General features: G+C 32.2%; 3 protein-coding genes across 3 annotated transcripts; 2 read left to right on the top strand and 1 right to left on the bottom strand.

Annotated features, from left to right (window-relative positions):
• The first annotated feature begins 668 nt into the window (after positions 1-668).
• Positions 669-19,170, top strand: LOC103862869. The gene is made up of 2 exons (XM_009140574.3): positions 669-6,614; positions 13,413-19,170. The coding sequence occupies exons 1-2, from the start codon at positions 6,474-6,476 to the stop codon at positions 13,707-13,709; spliced, it is 438 nt and encodes a 145-aa protein (XP_009138822.2). The 5' UTR covers positions 669-6,473; the 3' UTR covers positions 13,710-19,170.
• On the top strand, positions 11,857-13,372 carry LOC117133450 (zinc finger BED domain-containing protein DAYSLEEPER-like). The gene is made up of 4 exons (XM_033289623.1): positions 11,857-11,968; positions 12,042-12,220; positions 12,350-12,677; positions 12,758-13,372. Exons 2-4 carry the CDS (start codon positions 12,053-12,055, stop codon positions 12,838-12,840), a joined length of 579 nt encoding a protein of 192 aa, XP_033145514.1. The 5' UTR covers positions 11,857-11,968; positions 12,042-12,052; the 3' UTR covers positions 12,841-13,372.
• Positions 19,171-22,022: 2,852 nt separating the features above from the next.
• LOC103862868 lies at positions 22,023-24,740 on the bottom strand. Its single transcript, XM_009140573.3, has 5 exons — positions 24,551-24,740; positions 24,271-24,447; positions 24,113-24,187; positions 23,839-23,979; positions 22,023-23,359 (listed from the first exon to the last, which is right to left on the bottom strand). Exons 1-5 carry the CDS (start codon positions 24,551-24,553, stop codon positions 23,030-23,032), a joined length of 726 nt encoding a protein of 241 aa, XP_009138821.1. The 5' UTR covers positions 24,554-24,740; the 3' UTR covers positions 22,023-23,029.
• Between the last annotated feature and the right edge of the window lie 1,003 nt (positions 24,741-25,743).

Below are 25,743 nucleotides of genomic sequence, written 5' to 3'. Positions count from 1 at the left end.
TTCCCCTCTCTCTCTGTTAAGCCTACTCGTATTTACAGCGCGTGGTTCTTACTCTCTCTAGGGACATTCATTTGTATTTTTCTCGTATTTTGACTTCAAAATTCGTATTTATGTGATCTGTTCTTTTGGCAAATAGCTCTGAATTTGCTAAGAAAATATTTGACGTTTGCAAAAAGAGAAAGTTTAATGTAAGATTGAGACTCTACTTGCATTATTCAAACTTTGATTTACCATTACTGTTTTATTTCTCGTTGAATATATGTCTAAATCAAATCATAGTACTGACCAATAAATAGTATACGACATTACTATTTGCTCACGATTTTCACATATTAAAAATATTTATATACTAATTGTATTATTTATAATTTTTATCAAAATTCTTATGCCTTACTCTTTAAAAAGTGATTTTGTTATCTACAATATGATACAAACATTTACTAATCAACTAAAACTAAATTTTCAACGCTTTATAATTATTCTACAAAATCAACTCTAATTAATTTTTCTGCTAATAAATATTAGATACTTTGTTATTCACTTGATATATCATGGATCAATAATGGCAGTGTCAGTGGCTTAGGGTGGAGTCTTAAAGATCAAATGGGCGTAGAATACTTCGGATTACGGGCGTATAACAAGAGCCTCTCAGCTTTACATGCTGAGATGGAAGGATTACTTTGGGCAGCCGCATGTATGAGAGACAGGAGGATCACTTCGGTACGGTTCGAGACGGACTGCTTGGACTTAGTGGACATGATTACAAACCCGATGGACTGGCCAGCATTCGCGACAGAGTTCGAAGAGTTCCAGAGGTTACAAGATGATTTCGAGGATGTGAGACTATCTCATATTCCTCAGAGTCAGAATGGCCGGGCAGACGCGTTAGCGAAAGAGGCAAGATCCAGAGATTATATTTTCTCCCATATAGATCAGACCCGGACAGATGGAGATGCTCCTCGGAGAATCGACTCGTCTGTTCTCCACTTGATCTAGCTTAGATGGGAAGACGACAAAAAAAAAAAAAAAAAAATTCTATTATGCTAAGATTTGTAGTGTCTAAAAACAAAAACGGTATTGATCCTCTGTGATTTTAAAAAGACAATACATGTCTCAAGTAAATACCTTCGACAAACTGGTAATATCTTTGTCATTGCAATTAAATCAAAAATATATATGAAGGAAATCAAATAACTCATAAATCACCAAGGTTGGAATTGTTGAGGGTTTTGTGTGTATGAACGAAGGGGGAGACATTGCTTATATGATTGTCATAAAGCCAATTCCATGTATTTGTTTCTTTTCTAACCAATTAAGACGGAATAGATTAGTCATATTAATTGGATATTACAATAACAGGAGACATGTTTTTTCAACACAAACAAGAAAAAGCCATGTGAACTTCCACCATCTTTGTAATCTGCCTAACATATATTGTATTAAATTATAGATTTTTTGCTTTTTGTTATGTTTACGGTTTAAAAATACCAAATTGCGTATATTTACTTAACTTAATTTCTAGCTGGGCTGGCTAAAGGAAAGACATATAGACCGAATGTTACCTTGCATACATATTAGACTATTTCTAATGTATTCTTTTATTTTTACCTCTAAAATAAAGTATCATCTCTAAAATAGAGATGAATTTCTCTCTAATGTATATTTCTATTGTTGCCTCTATAATTGAATAATTTCAAAATATTATATTTTAATTTTACAAGAAATGTCTTTTATTTATAAAAATTGATAACCAACCCTATTTACTTTTAACTTTTAAAAGATTTTCATAAAATTATGAATTTTTTAAAAGTAAAGTTTTATTAAAAGACTATTAGGTAAATAAAAATGTAATTCCATTATAACAAAAACTTTATTTCTCTATACAATAATTACTTTGATTATAACTATAAAATTTGAAAGTTAAAGAACTGATTTGAAAAAAAAATATGACTATATAATTGAGGAATGCTATTTTTTCTCTATAAATAGAAAAAAAAATAGCAATATCTATTTTAGAAGTGAAATAAAGGTGGGATGGAACACATTTGACTCTATTATAACATATAGAATTATAGAGGTGAAAATAATAATGAGTTGTAGATGTTCTTAGACCATTTCCATTGGTTTACTTTGTTTTTTCCTTTAAAATAGAGTGATTTTATAGTAGAGTTGGATGTTGCTCCAATGATACTTTATTTTATAGTGAAAAATAGAGTGATGAACAAAGAAAAAAATATATAGAGTAAATATATTTTTTACTCTATTATAGAATAGAAAATAAAATGTCATTTAAACATTTTTACTCTGAACTCTATTTTATAATGAAAAAATATATTGAGATTGGAGATACTCCAGCGTACTCGTGATTCATTATGATTTAACTTAATTTAAACAAATGTTTTTAATTTTAGTGAATAAAAGAAAAAAATATCCCGACTCTTGAAAGTAAAATAATAAAAAAGGAGTAAATGATATTATCCCGGTAATTATTGAGTGGAAACAAGTGTGTGTTTTTCTTTGTTTCAAATAGTAATCAGAGCAATATAAAAATATTCCACTTCATTGATAAATTATATGTAAATTTAGAGTAATACAATACTTATAGTATATATTTACTCCACAGTGACCAATTAATAACAGCCTATAAGTTTTAACTGTTTCTAGAGTAATACAATATATGTTGATTTTCTACCTCCGATTTTGCTGTCTAAACCGGTGATTTCTTAGTAGAGTAGTTGATGTTATTTAAAAACAAATTTCAGTTTTTATGTTAAAGAAAATAAAAAAGAGATAACTTCGATGAATCACCAGCTAAAAATTTTCTTACCAGTGGTCTAGTTAGTATTTCATAAATAAAATGGAGTAAAAATGTGAAAATATGAAAATAAATAGATAAAATGGAATAAATGTTATTAATCTGATAAATAATAGAGTGAAAATAAGTGTGTGCTTTTCTTTGTTTAAATAATATTGAAAGCAGTATTTCACTTAGCTGATAAATTATAGTTAAACTTAGGGGGTGATTGGTAGTTGATGTAGGTGCTGTCCACAATCCTATTTATTTTTATAGCACCAAATTTAGAGCAATCAAGCTTTAATTTTTTTTTTTGAAACCACAGCTCTTGAAATAACCTACAGCTGTACAAGTGCTCTGCAGAGTCAAATATCCAAAGCAATTGTTTAGTGCTTTCCATAAAATTTTACAGCAATAAAATCTAAAGCCACAATAAAAAGTCTGTAGATTTTTTTTTACATCAAAAATTTAAAAGCTACAGTCATTACCAATCGGACCCTTAATGTAATACAAGACTTAGAGTAAAAAAATTACTTTATAATGACCAATCAGTCTGTCACAGCCTAAAAGTTTTGATCGTTTCTGGTCAAGAAAGTTTCAATTGATATGTTAAGGAATTTCGAAAGAGGGGTAACTTAGATGAATCATGTCATATCCAAATTAAAGTCACAATCCAAAACAAGGACAGTTTAATTGTTATATGTAACCAGTTATGTTATTTTTGTTGGTTTATGATTGGTTATCAATACTTATTATGATGCACACACTGCTACACACAACCAATAAACCTGGTTCGAATAAAAAAAGATATAGCGACGGCGGAAACAAAACATAAAGTAAAAGATGGTGAACAGATTGTATGAGCTTATAATTTGTCATGACAACAACCAACAGAACCATGTAGTACTAACCTTATGTTTGCTGGTCAAACTATATAGTATTTGTGATTGGCACATTATTAACGTCCCTAAGTTGTAATTTATAAAATCTAGAAACAGTTGACACCAAATTATTAGACAAACAAATCCGACCGGGGCATGGCAGTGTTACTATTCTATTATAATTTATAAGGAGTTCATCTAAATTATTTAATACTAATTAACAAATAAGGTTACGTCAGCTATGAAATTATGTCGATTATGTTCTAGAATTTAGATGACTACTGTTAAAGCTTAGTTTTCAAATCCGTTGACAACTAAAAGTTCAGTAATTTTGGAAGCGAAGAATTTAATCTTGTTCCATTGTTTATTAATCCAAATATAATCCGAGTTGGTCATAGATGTTAGCTGGTTCGCTAATTGCTAGTCAATAATCCCTCTCCCTCATTTCTTGCAATGGATTTATGGATACTTCTTTTTCGTAAGAAACTCAATTTTGGAAAATAGACGAAATGTATTTTAAGTTTTGGAATTTAAGAAGATCTATTTTTTTTCATCTCATATTGATGGTAACTTGTTTGGGGGTTTATGGAATCGTTTGAACTTCATATCTCCTGTTAACTAACTATGGGCCTTGGTCCATAGCTTAACCACTAAATTGTCTTTGTTAAATCAGTTAAAGTTTAAAACGTTCCTTAAGTCACGTTTACTTGCCAAAGAAACCAATCAAATATTACCTCCATAAGCTTGCAGTAATCTAAAAGGAAAGAGGAATCGCGATGTTTAATTCGGGTTCAGTTCGTTAACATTCCCGGATCAGGCCCATGGTATATGTTGGGCTTTACCAAGACAGTGATGGGTTTTGTTTGTACTTGATCCGTAGCCGACATGGCATTAAAAGATAAATCACATGGAGAAGAGACACGTGTCGAACTTAACGGCAATAGCGGCTTCGGGTTGTGGTTAGGGCACGATCTTTCGTAAAGCAAACATAAAAACAGAGCGGTGATGGTCCCACGCACACTTGTCTGCTGCATTGTGGGACCCCACTTTGCTAACATGGACCCACACGTTCTTTGCTCTTTTCTTATTTCCATAAAATGTTTAATCCCATGTCAACTCATACCCAATAACCCAAGTCTAATCTTATTGCATTATTTGACAAAACGCACATAATCGTCTCATCATGTACATAGATGTGTCTTTTAACCATGCAGATATTTTCTCGTTAGGTAACACGTTTATTAAGGTTTCAAGAAAAGTGTCAAATCACATCATTGAACAAGTTTTCCACCACCATCCGATCAAATCGTTGAGCAAAACTCATGAGCATCAAGTTCTTATCATGTCTGCCAAGTTTAGTGTGAAAATTTATAGACATTTCAGTATTGAACTGCAAGGTTTTAATGAGTAGTACGTTGTGATACTTAATTGGTCTTATATATGTATATTCAGTATAGTTTTGCATGTCTTCAAACCATAATTAAACTTCAAAATCTATATATCCATTGTATTGAACTAAGTCAAACAAATATATATATATATATATATATACACATAAATTGCATGCATTCAACCATATATAGTAACTACAAATTATATTATTTGTATTGAATATAAAATACAAATATCTTTGAGACTTTTGGGGGTTTTAGCAGACACTACCAGTGTCCACTTGTTGTTAACATCAAACTATATATGTCCGTTGTTCATTAGAAGCGTGTGAATTAGTACTTTATTAGCATTAGATATATACTATATAATTGCCATAAAGTCAACGTAATGCAACGAAATACCTAGGTGGCTGTAATGTCATTATGTTCAAGTAGATACGAACAACTAAACATGTATCATGTATAAAATTGACCAACATATATTTCAATGTAAATGATTTAATAATACGTACACATACCCACACAATGAATGAATATCATATACAGGACGTTGCAATACTTGATAGTTATATATTCAATTAATCACAGATAATATATATTATACATGTGTGGTGTTAGACTTTGAATAATGAGTTTAAGTCAATGAATAAGCCATGCGTATGATAAATAAATTAAACAAACTTGGTTCAATGTTTCTGTGAAAAGAAACGTAGGTTTTACCTGTCAGAAATGCAACAATCCGTTTGGAGAATGTTTTGGCAGAAAAAAAAAACTGCTAACCTTTTTGTCAATCGCCATTAGAAATATCGATCTTACCGCGTATGCTAAGGTTCCCGAGAAACATACACATGAAGTGAATGAAAGACGAGTTATAGGGGACAAAAGTTAACAAGGTAGCGTAAAACCATGCAAAGTGTTTGAAGGCTCCAACGTAGAGACAAAGAGTTAGGAGCTAAAAACCGCTTCTTGGGATAAACAAAAGAAGCATATGCATCAAAAACCCTAATCCTACTTTTTGCACGTTTCAATTACCAGCTAGATTTTTGCTCCATTTATTAATACAAATATAGATATATACAAAAAATAACTAAGCGGTGTCAATCTGAGGATGCTATAACTACGAGAGAGAAGACACAAGTTTGGTCTTTTCACTTTTGCTTGGAAGGTTTCTCTGGTTTGCATCAGTGAATCCTTCATAGACATAAGAGGGGCCACACAGACACCCTAATCTGACCATCGCTACAGTTTTCTTCTTCTCACTCAGACATTTGCATGTTCTCTTCTTCTCCTCTACCATCACAATATCTTCAAAACGTCATATCTCTCTCCATCTCTCTATATATATAGGTCTGCAACTGTCTCGGTTATAGTCCAAGTCATATATCTTTCTTGGTCTCTATTACTGGTATGGATCCGTTGAGGACTACTTGCTTCTATTTCCTTTGTATCGTCTTTGTCATCCTTTCTCCGAGTTGCTTATGCGATTCTCGCCGTCTTGGACCCATGGAGAAGAAGCTTGGTGTGAATCGTGACCATTTAATTGCGGAGGTAATCCCCTTTGCTTTCTTATGTTAGAGCCTGAGTTATTTTCAATGATGTTAGGGGTTTTTTCGTGTGTGTGCAATATATATAGGGTATCTTCTTAAGAAAACGTTTTGGCTAATTCACATACGCATATATATAGTATATTATATAACAAAACACGGATTCAAGTATATCATGATCGTTGATACTAGCATGTGCACAATCCCTTAAGAATGCATGTTGGTTCATTGTGTATTAGGTACGTTATCTTTGAATATGCCTATTTGACAAAACATAAAGAAGCTTTAAATATACTTGTTTTTAACATATAGATGAACTGAATTTCATATTTTCTTTCTCTTCAAACCAAATCTATTTATATTTATGATTTGTAGGCATGGTCCAAATTAACGTACTATTTAAAGTCAACACTAGAAGTTTGGGAGCAGATTATATGGTCAACTAGTACCGTAACTAGTTTCTCTTATATTTCATAGAATCTCATGTATTGTGATCGGGTTTGTACTAACCATAAAACGTACTTAGTGCACTTATATAGAACTATAAACCAAAAGAAAAATAAAAGCTAATTAATCATACACATATATAGGGATAGGGATGGCAATTGGGCTCTCCCGTCCCGTCCCGTCCCGACCCTCTGCGGGCTTCTCTTCTGGCGGTACACGGCGGGACCGTCCCGCGCGGGACGCGGTCCTGAAATAGCTGACCAATCCCGTCCCGCGAAATGTGTAAGCCTTCGCGGGCTGTCCCGCGGGACGTCACAGAAAACACCATTCTAGCTGCTTCAAGCTGCTTCTGCTTCGAGCCATTACTTCAGCTGAACCGTGTTGTTTGAATTGGTCGTGTATAGGACTAGGGATGGCTTTTATACGACCATGCCTCTGTCTCTAGTCGTGCAGTTAGGATTATGGTGGTGTATTCGAGTAAGATTATAGTCGTGCAGCTGAACCGTGTTGTTTAAATGATTGCAAAGTCACTTTGTTGATAACAAAAAGAAAAGCAATTGGATTTTCATATTGTCTTAACCAAAACACCAATGTAATAAAGCCAAAAAAACCCAAGCATTGTAGTCAAACAAATCCAAGAAATTGAAACAAAACAAAACAGCAAATCAAGAAAAATATCAGACTTCCGCATCATCATTTTCTTCATTGGCAATGGAGTCAAAAGATGGTAATGTCTCCTCTGCAGGATCAATTTCGTCTTCTGTAAATTTTAAAAAGTTGGAATTAATTAGTGTTTAAGATAATGATACTATACAAGTAATTATAATGTGAGATATTTACCATGTTCATAAGCCTCATATCCTTTGATCCAATTCCTAGTGCATATCAGAGCTTGCACATTTTTTGGGAGTAAACGGCTCCGGTATTTGTTAAGAACTCGCGATCCAATACTAAAGGAGGACTCTGAAGCCACTGTTGTGATAGGAATGCTGAGCAGATCACAAGCCATTGCAGCCAAATCACCATAACGATGAGTGTTAGTTTTCCAGAATTGGAGAATGTCCAAGCTCTCTAAACTATCAATGTCCAAAGGAGGTTCATCAAGATAAGCTTCTAGAGCTGTCTTTCCAGTAGCAGCTCCGTTGACTTTGCGAAATTTAAAGAATTCCTATGAAATTATAGAAAAAAAACAAGAAACGATTTAAAAAAAAACCAGAAAGTTTATACTTTAAAAAAAAAAGAAACGATTTAAAAAAAACAGAAAGTTGATACTTTAAAAACGATTTTAAATACTCACTTGGTAGTTTCCAAACAGTCCCATGGAACCTGCAGAAGTGACATTTTGTGGAACCGTCTCACGTGGCTCCGTAGACGGTGAGTTAGCCTTGGATTTTTTGTCGTAAGACTCGAACAAAATACTCAGCTTCTGGCGCAAGTTCTTCAACTTCACATCACGTGTACTCATGTCAAGCTTCCCTAAGCAACACTCCACAATTGAAAGCTTGAAACGTGGATCAAAGACTGCTGCCATTGCAAAAACACCACTAACTTCATCCCAATACTTATCAAATTTCTCTTTCATTGGTGGCACCATTTTTCGGACGATCTCATCCTCGCTGCACTCATTCATTTGAAGCCACTCATGGATGGACCAAACTTGATAAAAATACAAGTTCGAGGTGGGGTAATTAGCACCTGACATCAGTTTTGTGATCTCTGCGAAAGGGCACAAAAATTGGCATATCTTATCAGCTCGCGTCCATTCCTCAGCTGTAGGCGCCACTTTATAACCTCTCTTATCAAATGTCTCCAACTTAACAAAAGCTTTACGGAACTTGATGGCTCTTTCAAGCATAAAGTAAGTCGAGTTCCATCTTGTCTGCACATCCAAGATCAGACCCGCGTTTTCAGTTATGCCTGCAGCATTCACGCATTTTTCAAACAACTCTTCCCGCGCTTCCGATGCTAGCACATACTTAATACTCTCTCTAACTTTGTGCAAAGCGCCTCCAATAACCTTCAAACCATCTTGCACTATCAGGTTAAGGATGTGAGCAGCACATCTGACATGAAAAAATTCTCCTCCACATAACAAATCATCATTTAACAACAGCTGCGATTTGACTATGTCTTGCATCGAGTCATTACTTGAAGCATTATCCAATGTGATAGAGAAAACCTTCTTGTCGAGACCCCACTCTTGCAGCGACTCAAGAAGGTGAACCGCAACACTCATTCCGTTATGTGGTGGTGGTAGAGCACTAAATGACAGGATCTTGCTGTTCAACTTCCAATTCCGATCAATGTAATGTGCTGTCACACACATGTATCCTTCACGTTTCAGTGATGTCCACAAGTCGGAAGTGAAGGAGACTCGTCCAGGAAGACTCGCTAACTCACGTTTCAGTGTCTCTCTCTCGCTTTCATACAAACGATAAACATCTGATTTCGCCGTGTTTCGACAGATGAATTGGACATCAACATTCAAATACTTCCATGTCTCTCTCACTCTTTCATACTCCACGTAAGAGTATGGTAGATCATGCTGGACAATTGTCTTTGCTACCAACTGCCTAAACACAGTATGATCGTACTTGCGAGCTACTACTTTACCCTCGGTATTGAGTTGTTGCTGCCTTCCTCCATTCCTTGGGTACATTTTACATCTCCCTCGATGTCTCCTCAACCCACTTGTTCCATGCGAGTGAGAATACCACGCATACTCATTCTTGCAATGATTGCATACAGCTTTCAAATCTCCATTTGGTTTTTCAACCACAGTGAAATCCTTCCAAACGTCTGACCATTGCCTATTCTCCATCTCTTCCAAATTGATTTCAGCCTCATCCAACTCAACTTCTTCGAAATCATCATCAAAATCCGGTATATCCTCATCAATCTTCTTCTTATTCTTCTGCGACCGACTAGAGGAGCCCTTCTTTTTTCGCGCCTCACTAGACAAGGGCTGAGTTGATGCCTTTCTTCTTCCTCCCCTAATCAGGGCTTTCAACGGAACATTCTTCTGACTACGAGCCCGTGCGGACGAGCCACTACCACCATCCAGAGTGGATTGTAACATGGGCTTCCGCTTGGCTGTTCCATAAGTTGTTTGTCTGCGAGGCTTGGTTGATTGGGTTGGAGGTGTGATTTCAACATCAGATTCTTCTTCTGAATCGACCAGACTAATCAACTTTCTTTTCCGTGCTTGCTTCTTTCCATCATCAGCCTCATCAGCTCTCAGATAGTAGCTCGCAAGCACGGAAAAGAAAGTTGATTAGTCTGGTCGATTCAGAAGAAGAATCTGATGTTGAAATCACACCTCCAACCCAATCAACCAAGCCTCGCAGACAAACAACTTATGGAACAGCCAAGCGGAAGCCCATGTTACAATCCACTCTGGATGGTGGTAGTGGCTCGTCCGCACGGGCTCGTAGTCAGAAGAATGTTCCGTTGAAAGCCCTGATTAGGGGAGGAAGAAGAAAGGCATCAACTCAGCCCTTGTCTAGTGAGGCGCGAAAAAAGAAGGGCTCCTCTAGTCGGTCGCAGAAGAATAAGAAGAAGATTGATGAGGATATACCGGATTTTGATGATGATTTCGAAGAAGTTGAGTTGGATGAGGCTGAAATCAATTTGGAAGAGATGGAGAATAGGCAATGGTCAGACGTTTGGAAGGATTTCACTGTGGTTGAAAAACCAAATGGAGATTTGAAAGCTGTATGCAATCATTGCAAGAATGAGTATGCGTGGTATTCTCACTCGCATGGAACAAGTGGGTTGAGGAGACATCGAGGGAGATGTAAAATGTACCCAAGGAATGGAGGAAGGCAGCAACAACTCAATACCGAGGGTAAAGTAGTAGCTCGCAAGTACGATCATACTGTGTTTAGGCAGTTGGTAGCAAAGACAATTGTCCAGCATGATCTACCATACTCTTACGTGGAGTATGAAAGAGTGAGAGAGACATGGAAGTATTTGAATGTTGATGTCCAATTCATCTGTCGAAACACGGCGAAATCAGATGTTTATCGTTTGTATGAAAGCGAGAGAGAGACACTGAAACGTGAGTTAGCGAGTCTTCCTGGACGAGTCTCCTTCACTTCCGACTTGTGGACATCACTGAAACGTGAAGGATACATGTGTGTGACAGCACATTACATTGATCGGAATTGGAAGTTGAACAGCAAGATCCTGTCATTTAGTGCTCTACCACCACCACATAACGGAATGAGTGTTGCGGTTCACCTTCTTGAGTCGCTGCAAGAGTGGGGTCTCGACAAGAAGGTTTTCTCTATCACATTGGATAATGCTTCAAGTAATGACTCGATGCAAGACATAGTCAAATCGCAGCTGTTGTTAAATGATGATTTGTTATGTGGAGGAGAATTTTTTCATGTCAGATGTGCTGCTCACATCCTTAACCTGATAGTGCAAGATGGTTTGAAGGTTATTGGAGGCGCTTTGCACAAAGTTAGAGAGAGTATTAAGTATGTGCTAGCATCGGAAGCGCGGGAAGAGTTGTTTGAAAAATGCGTGAATGCTGCAGGCATAACTGAAAACGCGGGTCTGATCTTGGATGTGCAGACAAGATGGAACTCGACTTACTTTATGCTTGAAAGAGCCATCAAGTTCCGTAAAGCTTTTGTTAAGTTGGAGACATTTGATAAGAGAGGTTATAAAGTGGCGCCTACAGCTGAGGAATGGACGCGAGCTGATAAGATATGCCAATTTTTGTGCCCTTTCGCAGAGATCACAAAACTGATGTCAGGTGCTAATTACCCCACCTCGAACTTGTATTTTTATCAAGTTTGGTCCATCCATGAGTGGCTTCAAATGAATGAGTGCAGCGAGGATGAGATCGTCCGAAAAATGGTGCCACCAATGAAAGAGAAATTTGATAAGTATTGGGATGAAGTTAGTGGTGTTTTTGCAATGGCAGCAGTCTTTGATCCACGTTTCAAGCTTTCAATTGTGGAGTGTTGCTTAGGGAAGCTTGACATGAGTACACGTGATGTGAAGTTGAAGAACTTGCGCCAGAAGCTGAGTATTTTGTTCGAGTCTTACGACAAAAAATCCAAGGCTAACTCACCGTCTACGGAGCCACGTGAGACGGTTCCACAAAATGTCACTTCTGCAGGTTCCATGGGACTGTTTGGAAACTACCAAGTGAGTATTTAAAATCGTTTTTAAAGTATCAACTTTCTGTTTTTTTTAAATCGTTTCTTTTTTTTTTAAAGTATAAACTTTCTGGTTTTTTTTTAAATCGTTTCTTGTTTTTTTTCTATAATTTCATAGGAATTCTTTAAATTTCGCAAAGTCAACGGAGCTGCTACTGGAAAGACAGCTCTAGAAGCTTATCTTGATGAACCTCCTTTGGACATTGATAGTTTAGAGAGCTTGGACATTCTCCAATTCTGGAAAACTAACACTCATCGTTATGGTGATTTGGCTGCAATGGCTTGTGATCTGCTCAGCATTCCTATCACAACAGTGGCTTCAGAGTCCTCCTTTAGTATTGGATCGCGAGTTCTTAACAAATACCGGAGCCGTTTACTCCCAAAAAATGTGCAAGCTCTGATATGCACTAGGAATTGGATCAAAGGATATGAGGCTTATGAACATGGTAAATATCTCACATTATAATTACTTGTATAGTATCATTATCTTAAACACTAATTAATTCCAACTTTTTAAAATTTACAGAAGACGAAATTGATCCTGCAGAGGAGACATTACCATCTTTTGACTCCATTGCCAATGAAGAAAATGATGATGCGGAAGTCTGATATTTTTCTTGATTTGCTGTTTTGTTTTGTTTCAATTTCTTGGATTTGTTTGACTACAATGCTTGGGTTTTTTTGGCTTTATTACATTGGTGTTTTGGTTAAGACAATATGAAAATCCAATTGCTTTTCTTTTTGTTATCAACAAAGTGACTTTGCAATCATTTAAACAACACGGTTCAGCTGCACGACTATAATCTTACTCGAATACACCACCATAATCCTAACTGCACGACTAGAGACAGAGGCATGGTCGTATAAAAGCCATCCCTAGTCCTATACACGACCAATTCAAACAACACGGTTCAGCTGAAGTAATGGCTCGAAGCAGAAGCAGCTTGAAGCAGCTAGAATGGTGTTTTCTGTGACGTCCCGCGGGACAGCCCGCGAAGGCTTACACATTTCGCGGGACGGGATTGGTCAGCTATTTCAGGACCGCGTCCCGCGCGGGACGGTCCCGCCGTGTACCGCCAGAAGAGAAGCCCGCAGAGGGTCGGGACGGGACGGGACGGGAGAGCCCAATTGCCATCCCTACACATATACACAACGATACTAATTATTTTTCCATGGCACAGAACAACGAAGAAATTACAAAACAAGGCGTTCCTTCAACAAACGTGGCGAAAACCTTATTGAGTGAAGCACCGATCGAACATGACGTAGCTAACCATGGTCAGATAAATGGGAATAGTACGAAGGACGGTTTCAGGGTAAAACGTGCTTCACTAGACAAAACCGTGCCGTCCAAAAGAGTCTCGAGAACTTGGAAAGTTCCTAAATATTCAAAGAAGCAGCCTAGATCAGATCACGAACATCCAGCATTCAGTCTCGACTACATGCAGCCCAGCACCCATCCGCCTCATCATAATTAACTTTCTCTTGATCAAATTTCTACATTTTGACTCGTTTAATGTGGTCACAAACGACCTAGTTTGAAGCTTTATATAAAATATACTATATGTTAAATAAAATAAACTAGTAAAGCAGGTTCTTGATGTTGTACGATACTACTCCGGTTGCATTTCTTGATTTTGTGACTATATCACGCATTCGTGCGCATATATCGATCATGGTGCACTACTATATTTACTCGTCTCTATATACATGCATGGTTACCTCTCTTTTGAATTTTTTTTTTTTGTTGTTAAAGTAGTCCTTTGAATGTTATGTTAATACTAAATAAGAATGTACTTTTGTTGTTGTAAAAAATTTCGTGATATTAGACTAACTTACTAACGATTGATTGATCATGATTCAAAATTTAAAAAGCAGCGAAAATTTTGATATACTTGATGGTTACATAGCTATAAGTTCTGATGGCATTAAAACTTTGCATAAGCAAGTTTGTAGTATGTACATATGTCAGTCAGTAAAGTTGGAGCCGAGGAAACAAAAGATTGCCCATAGTGACAAAAACCATATAAATTTCATTTGGCACACATGATGGTTGTGCATGGTGTTCGGTGTCTCGTTCGAATTAGTTGGTTCAGATTTTTGGTGCCATGTTCGTAAGTTCCGTTCGGTTTTACTATTTCCAGTTCATGTTAGTTATTTGGGTTCGGTTTGGATTGAATTACAACCAATACATATTTGAAACACCCAAAATTTGAATTAAAAAAACTATTAAGATGGATATTTGAATCACCCAAAATCTAAATTAGGTCAATCTTAAAATTTTAGTATTTGTGATTTGTTTCCTTTTTAACGTATACTAGATTCTGATCCACGCATCTGCGTGGATGTTTTCTAAAAAAATTATATTGTTCAAATTTTCTTTTACCTGTTTGTAGAGCTGGTCAAAAAATAATGAAAAGTAAATAGTTAAAGTAGCTAAACGATATTCAAAACACCAAAAAATACTTAAAATATTTTTTTCTCACAAAAAGCAAAAATACTTAAACGATATTCAAAACACCATAAAATACTTAAATTTAGGTATTTTTTCTTAAATTGCTCAAATTTATATGTTATATTATTTTTATTTTTAGATTTTAAGAAATGTAAATTATATATGAATTTTAAAAAATTTAAAATAATTTAAACGGTTTATCTGAACCCGAACAAAGCTCTTAAAGATCCGAACCAAACGATAATGGGTAACTAAAAGCCCACCTCTACATCATTGATTTATATATTTTTACCACTTACCAATTTTTAAAATATGTTTACTATAATTTTCTAAGTTATATGAATCAATTTTATTTTTTATTTTAAATTATCATTTGTTTTAGTTGTTTATATATATCTTGATGGGTCAGAACTGAAATGTAGATTTGTAACAATAATGGTAAATTATCATTATTCGTTTGTTTATATATTATTTATTGAAAATTACCAGAAATACTACATTCATAGTTACACTTTTTATGTTTACACTAACCATTTTTACCCTCACTTTTAATGAAGGATAAAAAAAATTATATATTTAAGGTTTACTAATCCAGACTTAGAGGTGGAGAAGAGTTTTGGAATGTAAAATTAAGGATTCTAATAAATATATAAATAAATACTTAAAAAATATAAAACAGAATTAAAAAAATCATTTCAAACATAATTTTTCGATTTTTAAAAAGCAGTTTTGAAAGAAAAAAAATCAAAAAACAAAAAAATTATAAAAAAAAGTTTGAATTTGAAAAAGTATAATTCGAAAACATAAAAAATTATTTTTTTATCTATTTAAATAATTATTTATTATATATATAGATAACAAGTGTATAAGAGCATGATTATAGCTGCCGATTTCTTTAAAAACTCTTTTTTTTAGTTTGAAAAAAAAAAATAACCAATCGCGGGCCGCCACATGTCAGTAGGGCCCGCAAACAGTGCAATAAACACTCCAAAATTGATCCTTATTTCATATGTTTTATGATCGATTATTAACCTTTTTGTGGGGTACACACTCTAAAAAACCCACTAGGACCCCGCAATAAAGATGGTCTAAAAGTCTTTTGACACTTAATGAAGATTGTATTTTTGAAAATGTTCTTTTAGTGGTGGTAAAGATGAATAATGGTACCATGAAATTGACAAACATGAAATTCTCTCATTATTTATTTATTATCATAATTCATTACTTATGTCAAATTTACATTTTTAGTTCTTAATAGAATATATAAATAGGTATTAGATGATATTTTTATAATAAAATTATTCACATTTATTATATATATTTTCTTAAAATATGTATTTTGTGCAATATGTTATATTTTAAACTATATTAGATAAAATATGTTAATTCCTTTATTACTTTTAATTATATATACATTGTCTTTGGGATTCATATTAATCTATTGTACTAAACCCACATAATCATACAAGTAATCAAAATGGGTAATTATGATATAATAGTAACAAATATGGGATAAAATAATTAAAAATTTTTATAAGCCCAATTTGGTGAGCAAACAAGAAAAAATGGGGGGGGGGGGGGGGGGGGGGTGGGGAGGATAAGTTTTAAATAGGTACGTGGAATATTGGTTTTAATGTAACTGAAATTTATGATTTAATCGATAGATTTCTAATTTATTTTATAGTATACATATAAGGAATCTTATTATATAAAGTTAGGTTTTTCAAAATTGCTAATTAGCATGATCGCGACATGTGTAAATAATTTTTTTAAGATTGCAACATGTGTCAAAAAATAATCTCTTTTCTTAGGATTTAAAAGAGATTTAAAAAACAAAAGTTATTATTACAAAAATATCTTTTTATGATTATTTTTAACATTTTGGAAAAGAAAAATTACTATTACATAGTCTTTTACAATTATATATTGTTAAAATTATTGGATAGTAATTTTTATTTTTTTAAATCCTAAACAAGTAAATAATTATAAAAATTTATTTGAAAGTAATTTTTTGTTAAAAAAAGTATAATTTTCGTTTTTAAACATAATAAAGAAAGAAGATTGTAAAAAAAAAATATTTGCTAAAAAAAAAACTAAAAAAGCAAATTATGAAATCCTACAAATACAAGATATTATTTAATAAAATCAAAAAGTAAAACTGACTATAAAATAAGTAATATTTCTTTTTTAAAAGCCTAAACAAAAGAAAATTGTAAATGTTATACTATTATATTGCTATTACATAGTCTTTTACAATTATATATTGTTAAAATTATTGGATAGTAATTTTTTTTTTAAAATCCTAAACAAGTAAATAATTGTAAAATTTTATTTGAACGTAATTTTTGTTTTAAAATATATAAATTTAGTTTTTAAAAATAATAAAGAAAAAAAAAATTGTAAAAGAAAAATATTAACTAAAACAAATCTAGAAAAAACGAATTATAAAATCCTACAAGTACAAAAAATTATTTAATAAAAATCATAAAGGAAAACTAAATATAAAATAAATAATATTTATTTTTCTAAAGCCTAAACGAAAGAAAATTCTAAAAATATTACTATTTTTTTACTATAAATAACAAATTTCCTTTTTATACATAATTGTATGTTAATAATTTATAAATAAAAAATAGCTACAAATATTTCACAACTATATTTAGGTTTTAGTTCCACATATTATTTTCAAAAAAAAGTTATTTACGAGAAAAATATTACCTAAGTATTTTCTTTTAATTTCTTGATACAACTCAATTTTCCTTATAATCTTATTACATTACGATGCTAACGTAATTTTTTCAATTATGATGTGTTGTCGTTTATTAGTATGTGTGAATATAAAAGTATGATAGATATGTGTTTATACGTATAAGACAAAATATTAAATTCATTAAACAGAAAATTTTATTAAAAATAAATTGATTTTATACAAATTTTAAACAAAAATGAATTAGAGTATCCTACCTATATAAGAAAACTTTTAATGAAAAATATTAAATAAAATAATTATAAAATAAGTAAGTTTCCTTTTATAAAAGTCTAAATAGAATAAAATAGTTAAAGAAATATTAACTAACTTTCCTTTTTCATACGTAATTTTGTGTTTAGAAAATTATAAACCAAAATAACTTCAAATATTTCACTCGATATGATTGTTACATGTGCAAATAAAAAATATCATATTGTTAATGTGTTAATAAAAACCTCGCATTACGTAAAAATATTTTTTCTTTCCTAAAATCCTAAATAAAATAGATTTGTAAAGTATTTTTTCCTTTTTTAATCTTGGCCAAATAAGATTTTTTTTAAAAACAAAATCCTTACAAAAGATAATTGTAAAAGTCTATTTAATAGTAATTTTCACTTTTAAAATTTAATGATAGACATGATACTAAAATCTATCTAATTAACAAAGAAAAATTGTTAAAATAGTTGTGATATTGATAAAACGAATTTTGAAAATAGTAACTTCTAAAAATAGTTAATATTAACTGGAAATAATTATTTGATAGTAATTTAATTTTTCTAAATCCTAAACAAAATTAAATTTTAAAATATTATTTAATATTAATTTTTTTTTCTAAAACCCTAAAAAAACTTTAAGAGAATATTTGATATATTTTTAAAAAATTAAAAACAAAAGAGATTTTATCATATTTTTAAGTTGTAACCAAAATAAAATTGTAAAAAGTTATTTGGTAATGTTTTTAAGAAATATTTGATGATGAACATGATACTAAAAATTACTCCCTCTGTTAAAATTAGTTTAGATACGAATTGTATAAACAATATTTTTTAAACTTATTTAATAGTAACTAGAAATAATTATTTGATAAAATTTTATATTTTCTAAAATTTTAAAGAGAAGATAATTGTAAAAATTTATATGATAGTAATTTTCCTTTCCTAAAATCCTAAACAAAAATATAAAAGAGTATTTATATATATATATATATAAGGATTGTATATGAAAAGGAGCCCTTTTAAAAAAAATCCAAACAAAAATAAAATTTAAAATGATTTAATAATAATTTAAAAAAAAATCGATGGCAAGTATGATGTTAAAACTGTTTAATTAACAAAAATAAAAAATTAGGATGTCGTCATGATTGCTATTTATATGTTTTTGGTCATACGAAAATCATACATATGTTTGATATATATTTTCATGTTTGGTCATAAGAAATAAATTATTATTATTATTGTGAGCGAAGTGATTTTTTATGCATTTTGTCAAAAAAATCAAGTTTCATCGCTATCTTATTACATTTTTTTGTTTTTACTATGTAATGTTGTTATAGAAATATATCATTAAGAAATAATAAATGAAGAAAATTATTAAGCATGAGATAAGTTTTAATAAAATATTAAACTATTACATAAGAAAGTGTATGATGTTGTCAATGACTCGATTGACCTTATTTAACTTTCAATTTTGTTCATTCTAATTCTTAATTCGGGTTGGATTGAGTTTAGATTAATAGGGGCTGTAAAAAAAAGAGTTTAGATTAATAGGTATGAGTGTTTTTTCTAGCACTAAGTAGAAAGTTGATAAAAATTTATCTATGCACATGATTATAAAATACAAATATTAACTGGGATTTATGTGTAAAAACGAATTCTTAATTATAAAATAAGTCTCACACAATATATGCAAAAACAATCCTACAAAAAAAATGATTTATTAATTTTATTTCTTTATTAAATTAAAACATCAAACAAAAACCGTTGCAACGCACAGGCTCATATCTAGTATTCTATAAATTAGGCAAGTGCAGATTTTTTATTTAAAAGTTGATATGGATTGGTTATTGTGACTGGAAATTGTCACAAATATAGGAGATGTTATTGGTTAAGGGCTAGTGGTATAAACTTATAACTAGATTTTGACCCGCGCTTGGAAAGCGCGGGGTTGTTGGATTATATTATAATAAAAAGTTTTATTATATCGAAAAACATAATTTTTAACAGCTATATAATCTAAAAATTAGTTTATTTGAGATTTTATATGTACACTTTTACGTAAGTTTCTTTTCGACATGAGAATTATATCCGGATCAAAAAACAAACCGAACCGACCCAAAATTATAGGTTTAGTTCAGGTCCAGAGAAGATAACCTATTGGGTTTTTTTGACCCGCATGTCTTGGTTTGAGCCCGGGTCTTACCCTAGACCCGATCATAAATATGTGTTTATTAGGTATATTTGGATATTCCGAATATGTTTCCGGTATTATGGATATTGTTTTTAAGTTTTTGGTTTACAATTAGAGTTTGATTTCAAGTAAATTTTTCAAATTAAAAAAAAAATTGGGTATTTGGATAAAATTTTGGTTATTTTTCAGTTCATCGTGTCAGATTTTGTATAAGATTTTAAATTTTTAGGTATTTGAATTTTTTTGGTATTTGTTTGGAGTTTCAAATATTTTTCGTGTTTCAGATATTTTTCAGATTTTTCATATATTTTAAATTCTTTTAGGATCTTAAATACCCGAACAGATGTGGACCCATTACGTCCATATCAGGTCCAACAACCTTTTGATATAGATTTTTAATGTTATTGTACAAAAACATGGTTGATGAAATATTTTTCTAAGTAAAGGTATCATAAAAAATAATATTAAGATCTGTTAAAAAATATTTAAAATATTGTATGTTTAGAATGATTAATGTATTATCAGAAAAATAATAAATAGTTATACATAACTCCAACAACTTTTTTATATTAGATTTTTTAGAACTCTTTCCTTTTTAATAGTATTGATTCGTTTTAAGTGAAAATTATATAAAAGTATAATATCTAAACAAATAATTTTCAAAATCTTGTATAATCAATACTGATATCGTGAAGTCAGGTTAGCTTTAATAGAACCAATGAATTTCTTCATTTTTGTGAAGGTAACATGAATATTCAGAAAAATAATTTTTAAATATGAAAATATTATCAAACTATAGACGGTTGAAAGTTTAGTATATGATATGAGATTTTAGTGGGAAAGTTTATATATGATATGATTACTTTATTATAAACAAAATAGGAAGTTCGAATGTACACATATATGTCTTGTAATTTATCTTGCTTTAAATCATATATTATATGATAAAAGTAATAATATAAAACATTAGTTTCAATGCTTTTACGATTAAAATCAAAATAATAAATATAGTAATAGTAATGATTAGGATTTAGGAGTGAGATTTAAATAAATAAAAGAATTGACTAAATTATTGTTAGAGAAATATATATGGTAACATATTGTTAGTATAAATTTAAGGTAAGACCAAAAAATAATGAATTAAATGAAAGGGTCCAAGCAATTTTTATAAGTAGATTTTTATAGACTCCTTCCCTTTTAATAGTATTGATATTAAAGGTGAAGTGAAGGTTAATTTCTAGTTGTACTTCAGTTTTAATAGGTTAGACTGATTTTTGATATTTGCTTTGTTTCAAAACTTTACGGATATCCAGATTTTTCGTATCAAATGAAAGTAAATAACAGATCAAATAAAATTTAACGGATAAAAGGTTCAGCTCTATGTATATACTTTGTTCTCGGCCAAAGAGACTTTAGCTAGTGGTGATGCATTCTATTATCTTGTGTATGGTTAATCTTTGGGTTTCGTTTTCAGGAGAAGAAAGGTCGTGGGCCTCGTGGCTCTCCTCCGCTTTGGTACATAACTGTTGAAGAACTTAGTTCCCTCTCATCGTAAGTACACTTTACTAGTGTTTTATGAAAATGCACATTGAGTTTCTGAGATGTTGTTTCCCTGAAAACAAAACCCAAAGATTCTTAGACAGGTTCCATACTGTGAGAAACTACATAATAATTGTCATCTTTTGATGTATTTAAACATGTTCTTAGACACCTTGGCGTGTTAGTGAGACTCGCATCGGTCAAAACCGTGTCATCATACTTAGAAATCAAATCAAGTTTGTCAGTTTCCACATCGTAAGAGGAAGTGGATCTCTTCACCATCTTTGAAGCCTCCTTCTGCGTTAGAAGGTCTACTTGTTCTTTGACCATATTGAATTTGAAGCTACTACTCTTTAGACTGTTCTGCCCAACAAACCTCCTCGCTAGGCCCGGTACGAACTTCGTTGCTCTTTTTAATACTATCTCATATTTGCACAAAAGTAGCAAAACTCGATATCTGTTACTACGTTATAGTTTCAATCTCCAAGCATTTGTGGAAACTATTTTATTATATATATGGTTCAAGTTCCAGTGCACACAAATGGCCTGTCGCATTCAAATCTACAAAGCAGCAAAACTCGGTTTCCGTTTTCATTTTAGTGAATTTTGAATTATCTGTAACTTTACATAATCTTTGTGGTCAATACATAGCTTACTTTCTTTATTTTTTTACCTTTTTTTTGATCAAATACATAGCTTACTTATTAATTTACATAAATAGAGCATGCAGTTCAAAAAAAAAGAGCATAAATAGAGCAATAGTATTGAGCAGAGCATTATTATTAGTATTCCCATATGGTCTAAGAACGAGAAAATATTAAGATGAAGTAGAGAAGTGGAAAGGAGAAAGGTGGTCCAGGGAAGCAGGAGAGCAAAGACTATTTGCCTCAGAAAACATTCACAATTTCACGTTTATCCATAATGTCTGTCCCAATCTTTTTGTCTTCTTTTCTCATGTAAACCCAATTATTCATTTTTCATTCGTGCATAAACACAAAAAACATTATGCATACAGACAAATCTCATATTCACATACCACAAACACACTCTTATCGTGGAAAGATTTTCTGAAAAATCTTGTGTCACATTTATTACCAACCAACTGATATCAAATGATTCATTTATAAGTTGTGTAACCTATATTTTCTTTGAATTTATAAGACGAGACTATCATAAATTATTTTGCAGCCACGTTTTTAGACTATATACTAGTATAGTTTCTCCATCACTCTTTTACTTGGTCTCTTTTCAAACGTATCATTTATCTCAGCTAAAGAAAAGATATGGTCGGCCCAATGCATTTATTGATTTAGATTCATAATCCTCGAAAGTTGATAATTTACTACACCGCAGTAAATAATACTAGTGAACTGAATATTGCAATCATGGAAGTAAAATTATTACTCCCTCACGAAGACATTATTCATTATTTCCATATGCATTTAAACTATTCGAAACAGATAAACATAGAATTTCACCTTTAAACCATACACAGACCAGACAAAATCAGAAGACCTGCTTTCCTAAAATTCGATTATTTAGATATTGTTTTTTTTTTTAATTTAAAAACATATACTAATATTAGACGACTATATTGTTACGTTACGTGTATTCATTCTACTTACCACTTTAACCAACTCCATACGGACCTAATAGAGCGGTGCTCGTTGCGGCGGAGTATTCTTCCTCCGGTTGAAAAAGTTCACCGGAGCTTCCGTGTTGGTCGACGCAACCGCCGTCGTGACTCTCCGGCAAGTCGCCGACAAGCTGCTTCTCTTCTTCCTAACGACTTCAGTTGACGCGGTGCAAGCGAGCGCCTGACACCAGAACATGTCTACTCCTACGTCACCGTCTGACTCTGTTGCCTCGAGCGTGGAGCTAGGCGTAGTAGATGTTGCTCCTTCGTCCGTTAAATGAAGAAAGTTGCAAACGTGGAGAAACCCCGAGAGTCCTCTTTGTCTCATTATGACGTCACTAATCTACAATTAAAAAAAACAAAATTTCCCTTAATTATGATTCGTACACGCGTTTGATTAATGGTGCATCGAAAAAGTAACAAAACAAAAAAAAAATTCTATCAAATAGCCATTTTTAAATTTTCATAAAAATAATTTAAAAAAAAATCAAAATAACGCATTTTTATTTCGGAAATTTTATGTTTTATTTTTTATTTTTTTTTTAAATTGAAACTTTATCCCAAAATACTATCCATTAACTCTAAACTAAGTCTATATTAGTAAAAAAGTATTTTTATCTTTTATTATAAAAATTATTTTCGTCATTTTTATTTTTGTGACAAAAACTTACACTGGACACAGATGAAGAAAATTGATGATCAAATTGGGTATTTGATGAAATTTAAAATGAATACGTACTTAACGAGAAAGGATGTTCCTTTTAATTTTTATTTTTTTTGAAACACTGATGTTCCTTTTAATCAGAAGAAACAGATTAGTACCTTGCAGGAGAGAGAGCAGAAGACGTAAGGAGACTGGAGAGACCGGTCACAGGTGTAGCAGAAGTTGCCGGAGCCACGAAACTGTCGTGAGTGTGGCCGTTCATTGATGAACACAACTTTCGAACTGTTCGTTATGTATGGCTTTAATCATCATCATCATCAACACATAACACACAAAACGATAAAGAAACGCGTATTAATTGAAAGCAACGTACTAGCAGTATACTTAGGGCGCATGAACCCATTTAAATTAGTTGATTAAGTGTAATTAAACCTGAATTAAAGAGCAGTCCATTAGCTTGGAACCATCCTCTACCCTCAAAACGTCGTTATAGACATACCTTCTTATCTACAAATGATTCACAATAACAGAAAGTTTAGAACTTTAAACGATAATTTAAAAAAAAAGGTGATTTTTTTTTTAAAAGAGACCTGAAGAAGACGGTGAGAGTTGTGTGAAGGGAGACAGTGAGGGCAGATGGAAAGACAACAGTCAATACACAGAATGTTCTTCTCGTTCTTCTTAACATCTTCGTGGTCCAAACAAGCGTTGAAAAACTTCTCCTTTAGCAAAACCTCAAGCCATGCAGGGAAGTCTTTAGGTTCCATCTGCAAAATTGAACCAAGACCCATGTTTCAATTTCGGATCTTTTGTCTAAAAAATTAAAACTTTATCAGAAACTAGAAGGAAAAAAAAGTGATCATAACGCACCATGACAGAACTTTCTGTCTCTGTGAGGTAGTTTACTCGGGGAAGGGGATAAAGTAGGCGAATTTTGAGCTCTCAGTGGTGAAATTGAGTCACCATTCCCAGAAGGAGAGAGAGAGAGAGAGAAGAGAGTAAAAGAGAGAGCGGCGCCTGGAGAGAGTGACTACTAACTTAAATTTAAATGAGCCTAGGACGTGCAATCTCTTGGTTAATTAATGTGTTTTTAATTGTTTGATTAGAGAACTTATGCTCAAATAGGAATTAGGATCAGGTCTATCTGAGGTTACGTGTGTAGATGAGAACACTCAATGATCAAAAATGATAATTGGGGTAATTATCATTACCTTAAAATAGTTGTAGATGAAAAGACCTTTAACCTACGTTAGCAGAGTTTTAATATGGAATTTAATAAAATGGTTCCGTGATAATTAAGTTAACATGTTAAAGATGAAATAGTGTCAAAATTAATATTCGCTCTTTTTGTAATCTCTGCATACAATAGTTTTAAGATCAGAACAAATGTTTGGTTATTGTTTATATGAGTATCAAATCTTATGTATATAAGTTTTTTAGCGTTATTTATTTTATTTGTTGGTCTGTTGTGTATGGTTAACTGTGAAAAAGTGCTACATGACAAGACTCTCTCCCCAACAGTCTACTTTTCATTTTATCAATGGCACTTTCGTAAAACCAGACATACCTACTCAAAACAAATTATCTTTCTGTTAATTGCATAAAAACACAAACAGATATTGTAAATATGAATAACAAACTCAGTTTAGTATTATTAGTCCATTCCAAAAGCTAAGAATGTAACCATTAGCATCCAAACAAAAATTAAATTAAGCACCGTTTATAACTAAAAAACACAAATGTAGTATTGAATTAGAAAAATAGAGAGAGCAAATTCCAAGAAGCAAGAGGGCCGCCTAGACCTCATGTCACACAGCTGTACGCTTCTCGAAAACCAGTGCAAATTAGTTCTTTGCTGCTTATACTACGAAAAATACTTATTCACACTAGGCCTCCTATATTGGTTTTGTTTTACATAATTAAAAAAAAAATCGCAACTATCAATTTGAATAGTACGATTTAAAAAAAAACTGAAAAGGAATTTTTTTATTTTAAATAAGTGTTGAGAGAGAGAGAGAGAGAGGGGGGATGGGACAGAGTTGTTGGTACGGAGGACGAGCAGC

Source organism: Brassica rapa, chromosome A04 (assembly GCF_000309985.2).
Source record: "Brassica rapa cultivar Chiifu-401-42 chromosome A04, CAAS_Brap_v3.01, whole genome shotgun sequence".
NCBI lineage: Eukaryota > Viridiplantae > Streptophyta > Magnoliopsida > Brassicales > Brassicaceae > Brassica > Brassica rapa.
Note: the sequence above shows the minus strand (reverse complement) of the source record. Positions and strands in the feature narration are given on the sequence as shown.

Bases quoted from the DNA above. Each gene is read 5' to 3' on its own strand.
- LOC117133450 (XM_033289623.1), top strand. From the start codon at position 12,053: ATGAGTACACGTGATGTGAAGTTGAAGAACTTGCGCCAGAAGCTGAGT. The intron at 12,221-12,349 runs GTGAGTATTTAA...ATAATTTCATAG, and splicing joins GACTGTTTGGAAACTACCAA to GAATTCTTTAAATTTCGCAA. The intron at 12,678-12,757 runs GTAAATATCTCA...TAAAATTTACAG, and splicing joins ATATGAGGCTTATGAACATG to AAGACGAAATTGATCCTGCA.
- LOC103862868 (XM_009140573.3), bottom strand. The intron at 24,188-24,270 runs GTCTCTTTTAAA...AATCATTTGTAG, and splicing joins ACTCTCACCGTCTTCTTCAG to ATAAGAAGGTATGTCTATAA. The intron at 23,360-23,838 runs GTACTAATCTGT...TTTTAATTGTAG, and splicing joins TCTGCTCTCTCTCCTGCAAG to ATTAGTGACGTCATAATGAG.
- LOC103862869 (XM_009140574.3), top strand. From the start codon at position 6,474: ATGGATCCGTTGAGGACTACTTGCTTCTATTTCCTTTGTATCGTCTTT. The intron at 6,615-13,412 runs GTAATCCCCTTT...TCCATGGCACAG, and splicing joins GTGACCATTTAATTGCGGAG to AACAACGAAGAAATTACAAA.